This window comes from Rhinatrema bivittatum, chromosome 2, assembly GCF_901001135.1.
Source record: "Rhinatrema bivittatum chromosome 2, aRhiBiv1.1, whole genome shotgun sequence".
Lineage (NCBI taxonomy): Eukaryota > Metazoa > Chordata > Amphibia > Gymnophiona > Rhinatrematidae > Rhinatrema > Rhinatrema bivittatum.
In genome coordinates, this window is record NC_042616.1 from 587,941,133 (window position 1) to 587,959,900 (window position 18,768).

The 18,768-nt window shown below is 44.8% G+C and overlaps 1 protein-coding gene across 4 annotated transcripts in view; it reads left to right on the forward strand.

Annotated features, from left to right (window-relative positions):
- Positions 1–18,768, forward strand: part of MYOM1 (myomesin 1) — a 326,724-nt gene that overhangs the window by 175,921 nt on the left and 132,035 nt on the right. For all 4 annotated transcript variants that reach the window (XM_029591071.1, XM_029591066.1, XM_029591067.1 and 1 more), the window contains 2 exons: positions 481–680; positions 16,868–16,924. In XM_029591071.1, coding sequence (XP_029446931.1) covers positions 481–680; positions 16,868–16,924 — 257 coding nt within the window. The remainder of the gene's footprint in view (positions 1–480; positions 681–16,867; positions 16,925–18,768) is intronic.

The window sequence follows — 18,768 nt, forward strand, 5'->3', positions numbered from 1 at the left end:
GAAGCAGAAGCAGAAAATCGCACTGTTGTGCCAAAAAAGATTCCTCTATGGTGGCTGGTCATGTATACTGCTCTTCATTAGTGTTCTGCCATTGCCTGATCCAATCCCTGTCCTGTGAAGGCATGCCTTAGTCCTTTTCTTAGAGATCATGCCACTCCCTTCCCTTGTGTCTCTGCAGCTGTCTCCCTGTTCTTCTGTCTCTGGTGCCTCTGAAAATTGAAATACCAGTGCACCCTACAACTATTCCAATAGATAAATCCTGCAAGTCAATGAGCAAAAATCCATAACCCATAAACTATACAAAGTCTCTCTTTTCAACATCGGCCCTCAGTTTTGGCATATTCAATAGCTGGCTGGTCACAGGCTACAGGAGTCTGTCCACAAGCTCAGGCACAGCTCCTTACAGGAGCAGGGTACTGGCATATGTGCTCACATTGTAACAATTTAAATTCTTAGTGCTGCTTTGTTTGTCTTCGTCAGATGTGAAGTGGGTACCACGCACTGGTCCCAGTGCAATGATACACCAGTGAAGTTCGCTCGTTTCCCAGTCACAGGATTAATTGAAGGTCGCTCCTACATATTCCGAGTGCGAGCTGTGAACAAGAGTGGAATTGGCAGACCATCTCGTGTATCAGAGCCAGTAGCGGCTCTTGATCCCGCGGACAAAGCCAGAATTAAAAGTAAGAGCTTCCTTACGTACTTCATGTAATTGACCACTGAAGAGCGCTTTAACATATATAAGTAGATCAGCTTTGTGACTTGTCCACAGTGATTTCTCCATAGGGCGATGTGCCACAAAGTCAGATGAGTCTATTATCTAACCAGACCATGGAACGTAAGCTGGTTGTGGAGGTAATCCACTTGAGTACCAGGGAGAGGGTATGTGGTATCCAGTACTGTGGTGATCCCGACTGGTACAAGAGCAGTTTTAGGGGATTCAGTTGGGTGAGACTTCTCAACTCCTTGAATAATGAAGGATCTCAAGCTGCCAGTCATGCGTCTAGGGAGAGGAGGTTAAAAAGTGAGAACATTTTGGGTAATGGATATATCTATACTTTAATCTCTTTATTTGTAATAGTTCACTGTCTATACAGAATACCATCTGTACTGTGGTTCTCTTATCTGGATTAAACATTTTGTTCATAATAAACTGTGCACCTCATTTACTAAGCATTTTTTCCATAAAAACAATGGGGGGAAAGCCTTAGTAAATCAGGCATTATATTTGTTTGAATAAGCGCTAAACTGTGAAAGTTATTTTGCTACATAAAGAAAACTTAAAAAAAGGGTGCCTAGAGAGTATACTTTGTTTTATAAGATTTCAAGAATGATCCTTTTCCCCTAGCTCCTTGCCTTAGAAATGAAACTTAGGCCCTAACTTACTAAGGCTTTTCTCTCATTCTATGTCTATGGGATAAAATGCTTAGTAAATCTGGGCCAAAGTAAGTCAGCCTGGTTCTTTCTACTAAGCCACTAGGATTTCACTTAAAATGGAATGTATGCAATATTTTAAGAATTAAAAAGCAGATAAAAGTACATAAATATATCTACATTTGTATGTGTACATGTAGATACAAAACATTAGCATTAAGGGAGTAATTTTGTAACATCGCACTGAAAATGTGTGGAAAATACACATGTAAGTTACACTGGTTTCAAAGCAGACTTATGTTCATAAATCCACTTTGAATATTATCTGATCAAATTCACTTATACATACTTCATCGGCTCAGGGGCAGCTCAAGACAATCTGCAGCCTAAGGCAAGGGATGAGATAGCACTCCTCCCCTTCCTCCAAAGGCACAGCACAGGTCCAAATACTGGAGGGCGCCGTGGAGGGGGTCCCCTTTGGAGTCTGGCCCTTTCAGTGATTTGAGATGCTGGGGAAGGCAGAGTCAGGTTTCTCAGAGGAGTAGCACACAGAATGTCAATGCTAATATTTCTAGGGAGCTGGCAACCCTCCTGGGAATCCTACCAACTGCCTCCCACAGTTCCCCCATCTGCCCCCTGGAGATTTGGGTGACTGGTGAGAGTCTGTGTGGGGTACAGTTTTTCAACGCCAGTGCAAGGGTATTAGGTGCCCTGGACAAACCTTGCACCACCTGCCTTCCCCAGCTCTCCCCACATACACACAATTAAAAAAGTATGCATTATTTTAAAATTTCTTATTGACCAATTCCCCAATCCCAACCTAAAAAGGGAAATTTTAAATGAAAAAGGGCATTCAAAGTACAGTCTTCTGAATTAAAAGAATCACTTACAAGAACATGTATATTACTCTTACATGTACTGCTATGGCCATCCAAAAAACCCTGCAGAAAAGACACTTGGAACTCATGAAATTAGGCCTACTGTAAAGCACATTGGGTATAAATTAGGCCCTCAGAAAGCCCTGAGTAAATGGAATTAAAATATACTAAACATCCCATATCAAAACAGCACTAACTGCTAGCACTGGAAACAGTACAACCCTACCTAAGAAAAGGCAATACTACAAATATTACACTAGGCCTTAAACACCAATACACCTACTATTAGGAAAACAGAACAAGCCAGGCTGCTATAGATACTGGCACAGAAACTAAACACTAGCAGAATACTTCACCTCAGTCAGAAATGCAAAACACAGGTAAACCCCACCAAATAAGAATAAAAAGATCAAAAACTGAACTACAAGCCAGACTCGTATGCAGTGCAATAAAGCAAAAACTGAAACATCACCATTCCTCATAAAACAAACTCAAAAATATAAATCACTTATAAATAGTAAAACATAATAAAAATAATTTTTCAAAACAGATGACAAACAGAACAATATCTAATAATGAAGAAGAATAAAAAAAACTTTAAATATTTCCCAAAAATCATTTAAATATTTCAAAACAGTAGACTATCAAATAATACCCAATAATAAAATTAATAAGGGCAAAAAATTTCCCACTCTCCATACCTGATACACTTTTGGTTTCCAGTCATTCTGAGATTGTCATGGATTAGTGGAGTGGAGGTACCATGGCAGAGGAGGAGGGACACTCAAACTTTGCCCACTCTCTCATATAAATGCAAATTCATTCTCACACACACACATTCATGCACACACCTTTTTACCCTATTTTCTCACTCTCCTCTTCCCCCTTTTCTTCTCTATCACTCACCTTTCAGTTATTCACCCCTTCCTATCTATCACCCCTCTCTCCATCACTCCCCTCCACTCACTTCCTCCCCCTCCCAGTCACTCTCCTCAATTCACCCCTCCCCTCCCAGTCACTCCCCTTGTCTTACCACATCTTCCCTTCCCTCATTTTCATTCCCTTCCCTTTCTTCTGTTACATCCACTCACCCCATTCCCTCTGTCACTCACCTTCTCACCGCCATCTCTCACCCTGCCCTTTTCCCTTCACTCATTCTCAAGCCTTCCCTTTCGTCTGTCACATACAACTTCACTATCACTAACCTCCTTCTCTTCCCTCTGTCACTCAGCCTCCCCTGTCTGTCATTCACCTCCACTCACCCCTCCCCTCCTCTCTGTCACTCACCCCTGCCTTTATTCTCAGTCTCACTCCCTTGCTTTCCTGGTCACTCATGCCATCACTCCCACTCACCCCCCTTCCTTCTCTTCTGTCAGTCAATCTCCTCCTCCTCTCTGTCACTCACTTCCACTCACCTCCTTTTCTTTACTATCAGCCACTCACTTCCTTGCCTTTCCTGTCACTTACCCTCTCACACCCACAACTGCCATTCATCCTTTCCACCCTCCTAATCCCTTCCATCTTTTTTCAGTCTCTCACCACTCTCACTTTCACCCTCCTCCCCTTCCCACACACCACCCCCACCCTTACATCTCAGTCACAACCTGCCATATGAACCCCTCCATGTTCTCATCGTTGTCTTTCTGCTGATAGGTCACCATTGATGCTGCTGTACTGGAACTCTCCCAGTGTGTCATCATAGGGTATTTTGAGGGGGTACTTTATGCCACCTCCAAACGTTTACCACCTGAAGTGGCCACCTCACCCTGCTTCATTATAGAACCCCCACTGAACCTGCTATTTGATGCAATAATAAAGACTGATCTCATGTGCAAGCTATTAACAGTTGATGTATGCATTTGCAGAGTTATTAGGAATGTCGGACCTTATCTTTATAAATGAAGGTATCACAACCCACACCACTCCAACTTGCACTCCAATACCTTGATCAGACCATCGAATTATATCATCAGTTTTAAAAATAAAAGAACTTCCACCACAATCCACACAACCTATAACTATATCGCTTAGGAAACAGTGCTCAGGAGACCAACTCGGTGAACACCTAGCCAAGGAACTTGAGCACCTAGACCTATCCGACGTAAACTCAGCAACTTCATCATGGACCAACATCACTAAAAAGGTTGCAGATCAAATTTGCCCCATGACAACTAAATCTATCAATCCAATCAAAGACAACAGGAGACCCTGGTTCACACCGGAGCTAAAAAATCATAAACATGAGTTGAGATACAAGGAACAAAATTGGCGAAAAAACCCATCTACAACCACCCTCCTCATCTACAAATCATGCCTTAACTCATACAGAAACAACATCAACACAACAAAGAGAATATTCTTCTCCAAAAAAATCCACCACCTCATTTTTGATTCAAGAGCTCTTTTCTCCTATGTATCAACCCTCACAAAACCCCCGGCACCTACCATTCCAGACGATCAAGCACTCAATAAAGCGAACGAACTGGCAGACTTCTTCGACAACAAAATCACTTCACTTCTAGCCCCCCTCAAGGGACCATCTACACATCCAAAACACGTAATCAACCTCACCCCCCAATCTTCGCAATCACCCACTCAACAAACACCTCATTCAACCGCTCAACCACCACTCCCAACAGATCAACAACCATCGCACCCAAATGTCAAACAACCTAACACTTCACTAACAGTGCTCAACACTTTTGAGCTCACATCCACTCTAGAAATAGAGAATATTCTCAAGAAGATAAAACCATCCTCCCATCCATCAGACCATATTCCATCCAACAAACTGAGTCTGATCTCCAACACCATAGCCAAACCTTTAGCAGACATTATTAACTGCTCCTTCACTCAAGGGCATGTCCCGAACCAATTCAAGTTAGCCATGCTCAAGCCGCTCCTCAAAAAACCCAACTTACCCACCTCAGACCCAGCAAACTTTAGACCCATAGCAAACCTCCCATTGATTGCCAGAGTTATGGAGAAAGTTGTAAACAAACAACTTACAGAATATCTTGACGAAAACAACATCCTCACCTCAAACCAATTTGGCTTTCGTAAGTCTATGAATACCGAATCATTATTAACATCATTATCAGACACTATCATTTTCAACCTAGAAAAGGGCCAACCTTGCCTCCTCGCTCTCCTGGATCTTTCATCAGTGTTTGATACCGTTAACCACTCATGCCTCCTGCAATGCCTAATAGACATCGGCATTGCAGGAGTAGCTTTTAACTGGTTCAAATCGTTCTTGGAGAACAGAACATACAAGGTCAAGATAAATAACAAAGAGTCCCACACCATCGAATCCAAAAGGGGGGTACCACAAGGATCATCCCTCTCCCCGACTCTTTTCAATATTTATCTACTCCCACTTTGTCAACTTCTCACTAACCTTAAGCTAAGACATTACCTATACGCGGATGATATTCAAATCCTCATCCCTATAGAAGATTCCATACACAAAGCCATATCATTCTGGAATAAATGTCTGTCAGCTATCAACAATCTACTCACCAGCCTCAACTTGGTTCTAAACAAAAACAAAACTGAAATCCTCTTTATAACTCCTGAAAACTATACCCCTTCCTCACATTCTAACACTAATCAACATCCGGTTACCGCAGGGCTCTCCACCACGCAACAAGTTAGAGACCTGGGAGTCATCATAGACAACAGACTCAGTCTCAACAAATTCGTCAACAACACAACAAAAGAATGTTTCTTTAAACTTCAAACATTAAAGAAACTCAAACCTCTCCTCCTATACAGAGACTTCCGCATGGTTTTACAAGCCATCATACTCCCAAAGCTGGATTACTGTAACTCTCTCCTCCTAGGCCTTCCAGCATGCACCATCAAACCACTTCAGATGGTCCTGAACGCCTCTGCAAGAATTCTATCAAATGCCAAAAAGAGAGATCATATCACCCCAATTCTCCACCATCTCCACTGGCTTCCGATTAAATACAGGATCCAGTTCAAGTCTTTAATGATGATACATAAGGCCTTACACAACATCGCACCTCTCAACCTAACATTCCAAATTCAATTACACACATCTGTGAAACCAACCAGAAGCGCCTATCAGAACAGACTAATCACACAACCTGCGAAATCCGTTCTGAGGAAACGTGCATTATCCACAGCGGGCCCTTCACTTTGGAACTCGCTCCCTCCAGACCTTCGTTTGGAACCATGCCACCCTACATTTAAAGGGAAACTTAAGACTTGGCTTTTCAAACAAGCTTTCCCCTAGAGCCAAGAACACGAAGAAAAGTCTTTTCAAGCCCACAACGAGTTATTCAGATCTATTTTTTTCTTCCTTTGTTAATCAGAAATTTACACATGCTGACTTCAATGTAAAAACTTGTTTACTTAGTTTTTGTTCAATGTAAAACTTCTTTTATTCTGTTCTATGTAAACCGCTATTTGTAGCGATAGTTACTGTTCTTTGTGAACCGGGGTGATATGTATATTATACAGGAACCTCCGGTATATAAATTATTTTAAATAAATAAATAAATAAATAAATAATGTAAAGATTCAGATGGTATAAACGTCAAGAGACTCTAAATAACTATGATCCTTTTTTGATTTGCTGGTGCCCACAGATCCACAATAGTGCCACAATTAAAATCCAAAATCAACTTATTTGTGGTGAAAAATTATACTTGGGGATCCCCAAATTAATTTTGGATTTTAATTGTGATACTATTGTAGATTTGTGGACACCAGCAAACAAAAAAATGTACAAAAATCTAGTGAAAAGGATCATAGTTATTTAGAGTCTTTTTATACCATTTGACTCTTTACAATAAGGTCTGACATTCCTAATAACTCTGCAAACATATACATCAATTGTTAATAGCTTGCACAAGGAATCAGTCTTTATTGTTTCATGTTTTTCCTACTTGTGATAGTGGGCTTTGATGTTTTGCAATATTTCCTGCTATCTGGTGCGCATTATTTTTTAGGAAAATATATGCGCATATGTTTGAAAGTACAACAGTATGCATGTAAATTCAAAATCCTCCCTAATTTCGCTCCCAGAAATGCCTCCACATAATCCAGGTAAATTTCTGCCCGTAAAGGGTGAGCAACTTTGGAAAAGGCTATTTCTGCTTGTAAAACACAATTTTATCTGCAGAAGTCCCCTTGAAAATGACCCTGTAAACCCACAGCCTTATAACAATCATTTAATATAGATTTAGATCCAAAATATGTGCTTTAATCTGCCTCTCTTTTCACCAAAATTATAATTTGGCCATCAATATGACTAAACCCAAACTTTAATGCAAGTAGAGAGGCACCTTTGTTATCTGAACTTTCACACTTTTTTCCTCTGGAATAAATAGAAGCATTGATAGATCCAGGGACAAGGGTCACTCTTATCATTGTCTGATACACAAGACTGCACCGGTAAATGCCATGTAGGTGATTCCCCATACCAATAGAACCTTTAAGGACCTCCAATGCTTGCAGATCTCTTCTCTTTTTGTTTCAGCACTTAGATTCTTTGTGCTGCAGAAGCTAATAGGTAACATCATTTACAACTCTGTTAGAACGTTTTTTTCCTGATTGATATGTAGACCATACCTCCCTGTAGGTAACAAACAGCTCTTACTTGGCATTTTTTGGTACAGTCATGTGTAGCAGACAAGAATAAGAATTTCTCCCAGGACAAGCAGGATGGTAGTGCTCACAGATGGGTGACATCATCAGATGGAGCCCTGTCACGGAACACTTTTGTCAAAGTTTCTAGAACTTTGACTGGCACACTGAGCATGCCCAGCATGCCACTAACCCTGCAGCCAGCAGGGGTCCCCCTTCAGTCTCTTTTTTTCTGCGCACCAGTTGCCTCGTGGTTTAGGAGCTCTGTGAGAAATTTCTCACAACTTTCCTCACAGAACTATTTGAAGTTCATCTTCTTAAAAATCCCTAACCGGGGTCTCCCATTGTGCTCCGTTCCCTCCAGTGCTTGGTAAGTGCTTTTTCTGGTACTTGCGGTCGGTTCCCAGCGGATTACCACTCCGGTGCTCGATGGTCATCGACCGCGTGCCCACCAAATTTTTGTCATGGCGACCGGGTTTAGAAAATGCCCCGAGTGTCCAAGGACTATGTCCATAATGGACCTGCATGAAGTCTGTATTTTGTGCCTAGACCCCTCGCACAACGTTCGACGATGTTGCGCACAAATGACCCCCAAAGGCCGTCGCTCTCGCCTGGACAAAATGGAGCAGTTATTTCCTTTAAAACGCACTGCGCCACTGACTATGGAGGGCCCATCGACCTCGGAGATGATTCGCCAGGAGCATCGTGGTCAGGGTGACCATCCGTCATGGACTCCATTGAGGACAATCGGCATCATCGTCCTCAGTGCCGGGGAAAGACCAGACCGAGCACCGAGGGAAATATCAACACCGGCACCGACGGGTGTCCCAGACCAGTGCCGGAACCAATACCGCAGCAGCATCAACTTCCATCAAGCCACCTGCGAAGAGGGCCCGGGGAGAGGATACCGCAACCTCCTCTGGACCCGAGACCCCTAGGCGTTCCCCACTGATATCGGTGCCGGGCTCCGAGCCTCCACGGGCCCCCATGGAAGCTCCGGTGATGCCTAGCCTGCCTCCTATCCCGATTGCCGTGCCACCCATGCCGGCTTCCCGGGAGGAATTGGACCGCATAGTCCAAGAGGAAGTGCTGAATGCCCTACGAGGCTTCCAATCGCCGCCGGTGCTGGCCCCCTTACCGGCACCGGAACCAGCTCCCTCAATGTTTGCACCGCTCCTTGAGCGCCTCGATATGCTCATCGATGCTTTGCCAACTCAGCCCATGCCATCAGACATGCTGGCACCGAGTCGTCCATCGAGGCCTCCGCAGGTCCCGATACCAATACTGGGTTCCTCAGAGGAGGAAGAATCGGTTCCCGGCCAGATCCCTCCACGGGAACCACCAATGCCGGAACACATTCTAGGTCCATTGGGGCTATTGGTGCCCAAGCGCACCCCATTTGCCCCAGTGCCCTCGATGCCAGCACCAATTCCCTCGGTTCCGATGCCACATCCATCGATGCCTTCCCACCCTTTTGGATTTTGCATACTTCCTTCATCAGGAAGTCCTCCTGGGCTGGGGAAAGCCCCTGTGATCCATGGGGAGATGCATCTACGGATGATTCTTCACAAGCTTCTGAGGAGTTGCTTTCAGAACCTTCACCCCCGGAAGAGAGGCATCGATCACCTCCTGAAGACCTCTCCTTTGCCAATTTTGTTAAAGAGATGTCTGAGACTGTCCCTTTTCTGCTGGTGACAGAAGGAGATTCTCATCACAAGATGTTGGAGGTCTTACAATTTGTAGACGCTCCAAAGGAAATAATGGCAATACCGGTGCACGAAGTCCTTCTTGACCTTTTGTACCACCTGTGGGACCATCCAAGTACTGTACCTCCAGTCAACAAAAAGACAGGTTTTCAGAAATGTCAGCTGCCACACCATTCTGTAGTTGTGGAATCAGCTCAGAAAAAGGCTAAACGATCACATCCACATTCCTCTGCTCCTCCAGGTAAGGAACAGAAGGCACTAGATGCACTGGGATGAAGAGTTTTCCAAGGGTCCATGTTGATAGCGTGAATAGCTGCATATCAATTATACATGACCCAGTACAATAGAAATCTCTGGAAACAAATCCAGGAGATTGTGGAGATGTTGCCACAACAGCAGCAAGATGCCTTGTCTTCCATCCTACAAAAAGGATTAGAAGCAGGCAAACATGAAGACAGAGCTGCCTATGATTCTTTTGAAACAGCATCCAGAGTCTTGGCAGCAGGTATCAGTGCTAGGCGCTGGGCCTGGCTTAAGGCATCAGACCTATGCCCGGAAGTGCAAGACAAACTTGCAGATCTACCCTGTACTGGAGATAACCTGTTCGGGGATAAGATCCAGGATGCAGTGGCTCAGTTAAAACACCATCATGACACCCTGCGTCAGTTGTCAACTGTCTCCACAGATATTCCCTCCGTAGCCCACAGAGGTACCCGTAGGGACACCAGAAAACAATTCTACCAGTCATGCAGATATTTCCCTCCTGTGTTCTGTGCAAGACCAGCTCGAGCTCCTCAGAGGGGATAGTCACGCCAAGCGAGAACATCTAGGCCACAACCAGCTCCACAAGCTGGCCCTGTGCCTGGATTTTGACTCCCTTCCAGAGAGCAACAGCCATCTTCCAGTGGGGGGCCGCCTTTGCCACTTTGCAACAAATTGGCACCCAATTACCATGGACCAGTGGGTACTATCCATCGTAACCCATGATTACCATCTAAATTTTTCAAAAATACCCCTGGATTTCCCATCCATTCCATTCTGGAGCTGGGAAGATCGCACAGGACTACTCGAGTCAGAGCTCTCGAACCTTCTGTCGGCCAGAGCCATGAAACTGGTTCCACCGAATCAGCAGGGGAAAGGGTTCTATTCCAGGTATTTCCTAATTCCAAAAAAGACTGGCGGCTTCCGGCCTATTCTGGATCTCCGTGCCTTGAACACATTTTTTCACAAGGAAAGGTTCAGAATGGTATCCCTGGGCACCATGCTTCCACTGCTACAACAGGGGGACTGGCTCTGCTCTTTAGACCTTCAGGACACATACCCCCATATTGCGATCTTCCCTCCTCATCGCAAGTATCTGCGATTTGTGGTGGGTCACAGGCACTGTCAATACAGGGTCCTGCCATTCAGCCTTGCCTTAGTGCCCCAAGTGTTTACAAAGTGCCTGGCATCGTGGCTGCACAGTTATACAGCAAGGGCATATATGTTTTTCCATACCTAGACGACTAGCTCATAAAAAGCCAGTCCAAAACAGGAGCCCTCAACTCCCTCGGCCTCTCCATAAGTCTTCTCAACTCATTGGGATTTCTAATCAATTACTCCAAATCCCATTTGACACTGTCTCACCATCTCTCCTTTATAGGAGCAGAACTGGACACAACCCTAGCCAAGGCATTCTTACCAAACGACTACGTGATAACGCTGTCCAACCTGGCCAGCTCTATCCGCCGTCGAAAAACCACCTCGGCTGGCCACCTACTCAAGTTGCTCGGCCATATGGCCTCAACAGTCCACGTCACCCCAATGGCGAGCTTAGCCATGAGAATGACACAATGGACTCCAAAATCTCAGTGGCGACAAGCTACGCAACTGCAACCACATTACCAGCCAGCTTCGTCTGTGCCTTACATGGTAGACACACAAAGCCAACTTGCAAGTAGGTCTTCCTTTCCAGCAACCAGCTCCTCAGGTGACCCAAACCACAGATGCCTCCAACCTCAATTGGGGAGCCCATGTCCAAGATCTTCAAACTCAAGGGACTTGGACAATAGCTGAAGCGACCCATCAAATCAACTTTCTGGAGCTTCGGGCAATGCGCTACGCCCTGCATTCCAGGACTGCTTCTCCAACAAAGTTGTCCTGATCCAAACAGTCAACGAAATTGCAATGTGGTAACTAAACAAACAGGGGGGCATGGGTTCTTACCTGCTCTGCTAGGAGGCGGTGCAGATTTGGGCCTGGGCCCTGTCACACTCCATACTATTGCGAGCCACTTATGCACAGGCCCTACAAGTGATCTCTGAATCCCTCGGTTGTGAGCAGAATCTTCCACAGGTGGGGGTCAGCCCACCATCGACCTCTTTGCGTCCAGTCAAAACCACAAAGTGGAACGCTTCTGCTCCCTATACAGAGACTGAAGAACACCAACCATGGATGCCTTCGCACGTCCCTAGAACACAGGTCTGCTATACTCGTATCCTCCGATTCCGCTGATAGCCAAGACTCTTGTGAAGCTACAACAGGATCGAGGCTTAATGATTGTTGCGTCCTTCGGTCGCAGATGGCTGTGACCGCTCTGCCTCACCTCTTTTTTGCCTTTCTCCCCCTCCATGGGTAAGATGGCTGCCTCCGGTGCCAAGTGCCGAAACCCTCGGCGTCCCCATCCACCATACTCCTTCCTGTGGCCTCCTAAGGCATGTGCACGTGTCTACGCTTATCTACATGTCTTGGCGGGAACCTCGGGGGTGTCCCCACCGCATGACGTCAATACCTCCGGGTATTTAAGCCTCTGCTCTGCTCCTAACAAACGAGTTAGCAAGGACTTCAGTTTAAGCTACTCTAACCGCTTCTAAGCTGCATGCTTAGGCTCCTTGTTACCCTCCGGGGTATCTTGCTCCAGAAGAAGCTCTGGGCACCCGCTCCTTGGGGGCCTCTCGCTTCCATCAACCCTTCGGGGTTTCTCCTAATTAGATAACCGCTCCTCGGAGGGTCTCTCTTCTCTTTACAGGAATCTGTGCTTCCAGGTACTCGCTCCTCAAGGGTCAATCCAGCACAGAGTATCCATACGATGGACCTCGGGTCCCATCTTCACCATCTACCAGGAGGATTACTGCACTATTCTTCAGTGAGTACCTATATGATCCAGCTCTCCATTTCCACCCACCAGGTTCGGCTTATCCCGCTCTGCGGAACACTACCAACCTTGTACATCTGGGTAAGACTACTTCATCTGAGGCTGTCTGAGCTTTTTGGCACCTTGCTGGACTTCAGTGCCATTTCTTCCTCCACTATTAACATCTCTCTACAGCAGTACAATAAAGCTTTCTATCTCCAGTGTCTGCTTCCTGAGTCTAGCCTGTCGCTGTAGTTCCCCACGGGACCCCTCCCCGTGGGAGGAGTCATCACCACTGCGACTAAGAGTCCACATTATGCCACAAACCCAACAATGATAGTCTTAGCCCCGTATTGGCCATGCCAAATATGGTTCCCCATACTTCGCTACCTCTCTGTCTAGGACCCCATTCGCCTGGGCACGGTGCCCAACCTCATCACACAGAATCACGGCAAGTTACGCCATCTGAACCTCCAGACCCTGTCTCTGACAGCCTGGATGTTGAAAGGTTGATTCTACAACCACTCAGTCTTTCTAGTGGCGTCTCTCAAGTCCTTGTAGCTTCAAGGAAGCCTTCCACGTGGAAATCTTACTGCTCTAAATGGAAGAGGTTTACCTTGTGGTGCAGGCAGAAGGGTTTTGATCCCTTTTCTTGCCCCACATCTGGCACTTCTCGGAATCTAGTAGTGTCCAGACATCATCTATCCGAGTGCACCTTAGTGCCATTTCTGCTTACCATCAGGGAATAAGGGATGCCCCGATAATGGCTCAACCCCTGGTGTGTCGCTTCTTGAGAGGCTTAGTACAGCTTAAGCCTCCTCTATGGCCACCGGTCGTGGCATGGGACCTCAATGTTGTCCTTGCATGGCTCATGCACACTCCTTTTGAGCCCTTTCACTCCTGCGAACTCAGATACCTTACATGGAAAGTACTTTTCCTAGTAGCCATCATGTCTACTCGCAGGGTAAATGAGTTACAGGTCCTGGTGACCTACTCACCCTACACGAGGTTCCTCCATGTCCGGGTGGTTCTTCACACTCACCCTAAATTCCTTCCTAAGGTGGCAACTGATTTCCATTTAAATCAGTCCATAGTCTTGCTCACTTTCTTTCCAAGGCCTCATGCTAAACTGGGTGAGCGAGCTCTGCACACCTTGGACTGTAAGCATGCTCTTGATTTTACTTAGACCGCACTACAGCCCATAGGAAGTCCACCCAACTCTTTGTAACTTTTGATAAAACCAATTTAGGAATGCAGTAGGCAAACAAACACTGTCAAACCGGTTAGCAGACTGAATTGCATTCTGCTACCAGAAAGCAGGCCTTCAACTACAGGGACGAGTGAAGGCACAATCAGTCAGAGCAATGGCAACATCAGTAGCACACTATCGTTCAGTACCGATTGCTGACATCTGCAGGACTGAGACATGGAATTCTCTCCACACCTTCGCAGCTCACTACTGCCTGGACAAGGCTGGATGACAAGATTCCATCTTTGGCCAGTTTGTCCTAAGAAATTTGTTCCCAGTGTAGGAACCCAACTCGTCCTACCTTGACCCGCTGTGAATTTCAGGCTGCCTCATCCTTGCCAACAGCATCCCAGTTGTTGTGCCTGTTGCACATGTTGTGTGCTGATTGGCCTATTTCATATGATGCAGCCTGTAGCTTGCTATTCACCCATATATGAGGACTACCATCCTACTTGTCCTGGGAGAAAGCAGAGTTGCTTACCTGTAACAGGTGTTCTCCCAGGACAGCAGGATGTTAGCCCTCACGAAACCCGCCCACCACCCCGCGGAGTTGGGTTCGAAACCGTTTTATTATTTTATTTTTCGCTCATACTTTTGCTACAAACGAGACTGAAGGGGGACCCCTGGTGGCTACAGGGTTAGTGGCATGCTGGGCATGCTCAGTGTGCGGTCAATATATACCTCCTCCCCCTCTGCAACCTACTCTCAAACCTAGGCCTGAACTTCTTCTTATACGCCGATGACGTACAAATACTCATACCCATTCAAAAAACCCTCAATGAAACCATCCTTTTCTGGGAATCTTGCCTAGTCACCATCAACGCCCTACTAACCGACCTTCACCTTGCTCTCAATGCAACTAAAACCGAACTACTCTTTATATCCAAGCAACCTGAGCATGATTCCTCCACCACACCACCGCCCCCTAACATCTCCCCCACACTACCCCCTGCCGTAAGAGACCTGGGAGTCACCCTTGACCAACACCTCAATTCAAACCCCACATCAAGTCCCTCCTCAAAGCAGGTTTCTACAAACTTCAGATCCTCAAAAAACTCAAGCCTTTACTCCACACTCAAGACTTCAGATTAGTCCTACAGTCCACCATCTTCTCCAAAGTGGACTACTGTAACGCCCTGCTACTAGGCCTCCCTTTCTCCACCATCAAACCTCTCCAAACCCTCCAAAACGCCATGGCTCGAATCCTTACCAATACATGTAAAAGAGAGCATATCACACCCATCCTAACAGACCTACACTGGCTGCCCATCCATTTCCGCTCCCAATACAAAACCCTCACCATCCTTCATAACACCCTCTACAAAAACAACCCCCCTTGGCTTAAAGAAATGCCCCACTTCCACCTCTCAACCCGCCAGACAAGATCCACCTCCACAGGCACCCTTCACCCCCCCCCCCTCAAAACAGCCCGCTTATCCACCACCAGAGAAAGAGCCTTCACCATCGCAGGCCCCGTCCTCTGGAATTCCCTCCCTACACACCTCCGTCTTGAACCCTCCCTACCCATCTTCAAAAAAGGCATTAAGACCTGGCTCTTCAGGCAGGCTTACCCTAACTCCAGCCCCTCGTAGCCGTCCCCCCTAGTCCACCCAGTCTCCCCCCTCTGGTCTCTCCCTAGTCCCTAGTCTCTCCTCCCTTAATCCACCCTCGTAGCCGTCTCCCTAGTCCCAGTCTCCCCCCTCTGGTCTCTCCCTAGTCCCTAGTCTCTCCTCCCTTAATCCCACCCTCGTAGCCGTCCCCCCTAGTCCACCCAGTCTCCCCCCTCTGGTCTCTCCCTAGTCCCTAGTCTCTCCTCCCTTAATCCACCCAAGCCTCCCTTAATCCACCCCAGCCTCACCCCCCTCCACCCCCTCATACCCCCCCTCTCACCCCCCTCCCTCCCCTCACCCGTTCCTATATCCCCCCCAGCCCACCTCTCACTCCTGCGCTACCCATTACCGTCCTCCGCTGTATTTCAATTTTAAAACATTGAACCTGTGCTAAAAACCTTAAATTAAGCTCCCTTTTAGTTCCTGCTATAACCATAACTGTTGTAAATAAGCTAATATGTTACATTTTTGTGTTTTTAAATGTTCAAATAAGTTTTCATTATATCCCATAACTGTTGTAAGTAAGCATCCATTTTTCTCCTCTATATAATCTTTTTATCCCTCTCTTAACCGCTGTAATTAAACAATGTATAACCCCGTTAAGCAACCTCTCTTGTAAATACTGCTACGTTCCTTTTACCTTCTCAGCTGCTGTCTTTCCTCCTTACCTTCCTCCCTCTCTCTCCCCCCCCCCCTTTTTTTTTTTTTTCGCTCCTGCTCCATCCCCCACTCCCTGTTTTTTGTAATTCCTCCTTTCTCAAGTTTATTGTAAACCGGTGTGATGTGCTTGCACGAACACCGGTATATTAAAAGCTGTTAAATAAATAAATAAATAAATAAATAAATAAATCAAAGTTCTAGAAACTTTGATAAAAATGTTCAGTGACAGGGCTCCAACTGATGATGTCACCCATATGTGAGAACTGTTATAGGTAAGCAACTATTACAGGTAAGCAACTCTGCTGTCCCCTCTTCCTTCCTCCCAGTGGAGTGACAGAGCTGTAAGCCAAGAGACTCTTCTGTTTATATATCTGCATTTATGAAGTCTGGATTAAACAACATTTAGGACATATTACATTGTTTATGCACTACATAAACTTGTTCTTCATCTATTATGCATAAAACAGCACAGAAAATTCCTCATAACATTCTGCATTAGTTACATCCCTTTTCAGATCTTGTTTGTGTAGATGATAGAATTGGGTTCTATAAGTACCATATACTGTTATCAATATCTTAGCAGTGCATTGGTGCAATGTCTTTCTCTCTGCATGATTCCAAAGGCTGGAACATTTTCTGAAATGTTTTCACTCATCTCTCAGGTCACCCTTCTGCCCCATGGACTGGTCAAATTATTGTTACTGAAGAGGAACCCGCTGGTAAACATATTCTTTCTAAAGTCTTTATATGATATCTTAAAAATTAATATACTCTTGCTGACAGTGTGTGTTTAACAGCAAAATTACATTTAAAGTAGCACTTAAAATGTTTACCCATCCATGCCAAAACTTTCACTAAGTCAGATGGCCCAGATGAAACATTGAGTTAGGTAAGAATTCCTTTTATTGTGTGTATTCAGTTTCATGGAGTGTATAATCAGTAAAGGTGTGGCTTTCAGTTGCTTTAAGTATGCTCCACAGCCTCTTGTCTGCGAAATTTGGAGGTTCGTAAAAGGTTATATACTGTACAAGAGCATATATCTGAGGGAAAAACCTGAATAGCTTGTGAGCTGGCTCAAATTTATTTTCCAAACAACATGTAGTGACATATAATACTGCAATCTTTATTAGGTTCAAACAAGAAATTTCCAAGCAACTTGATGCTCAAATCTTAACAACATCACCCCAAGGAATATCCATCTAAAAATCCCAACCCATTATCACACAATAATCACACACCATTCATACCACTTACTCACACACATCCTTCATATCTCCCATCATTAAAATTTCTCCATTTTTCCAAATGAATTGTTTACACACGAGTGAAAATCCCCTTCACAGTACAGTACTAATCTTTCAAAATTAATTTGTTCACAAGCAGAAAGAATTCTATTTCACAAGTTTTTTTCTCGTTCTTGAAACGAAAGTCTTTCAATTCCTCTTCATCCTCTCAACATGTTTCGCCTTTCCACAGGCTTCTTCAGGAGAACTTCAAAGAATTTCCTACTGCTTATACACCTTCAACATATTCCCGTACAGGTTTCATCTACAACAATTAACAATTTAAATTAATTTTGCTTAAAAACTATTCTTCCCAACCAACCCTTTAAATACAGAAATTTACCTTCAAACAACATTTTGTGATACAGGAAGTAAAGAACAGGCGAGGAGGCAACGTGAATAAAACATTGTTGTGAATGGAGCAGAGATGGATTTTCTCCTTAGGAACATTGTGGCCCAATGGTTTAAATGATAGAATTGATTGGGTGGCATTTCAAGAATGAGAAAAAAACTTGTGAAATAGAATTCTTTCTGCTTGTGAACAAATTAATTTTGAAAGATTAGTACTGTACTGTGAAGGGGATTTTCACTCGTGTGTAAACAATTCATTTGGAAAAATGGAGACATTTTAATGATGGGAGATATGAAGGATGTGTGTGAGTAAGTGGTATGAATGGTGTGTGATTATTGTGTGATAATGGGTTGGGATTTTTAGATGGATATTCCTTGGGGTGATGTCAAGATTGGAGCATCAAGTTGCTTGGAAATTTCTTGTTTGAACCTAATAAAGATTGCAATATTATATATGTCACTACATGTTGTTTGGTATTAATAATTCCGTGATATATATGATTGAATTGCCAAAGTAGTTGTATCAAATTTATTTTCAGCAACAGGAGGAAAAAAACACTACCGTCCAAATATTTCCAAATAGTTGCATAATTACAGGTAAATTTTAAAAGGTGGTGTGTGCGCCCATAAATGCACGTATTGGGATTGCGAGCAAAAATATGTTTAATTTTATATTGTGCATGCAAGTACATGCGTATCATTTAAAATATCCCTACTTGCATGTATGTGTGGAGCCTGTATGTGCGTACTCACAAGTGACCATGGGGGGGAGGGGGAAGAGAGAGAGAGACAATCTAACACTCTATATATCTCCCACTGTAAGAGGGGCATTTTCAACTCAGGGTGAGTTTTGAGGGGGGGCGCTGTTACATTGGTCTGCCTAGAGTGCAAGGGTCTATAGACCCCCCTTGTAACACTGCCCCTCCAAA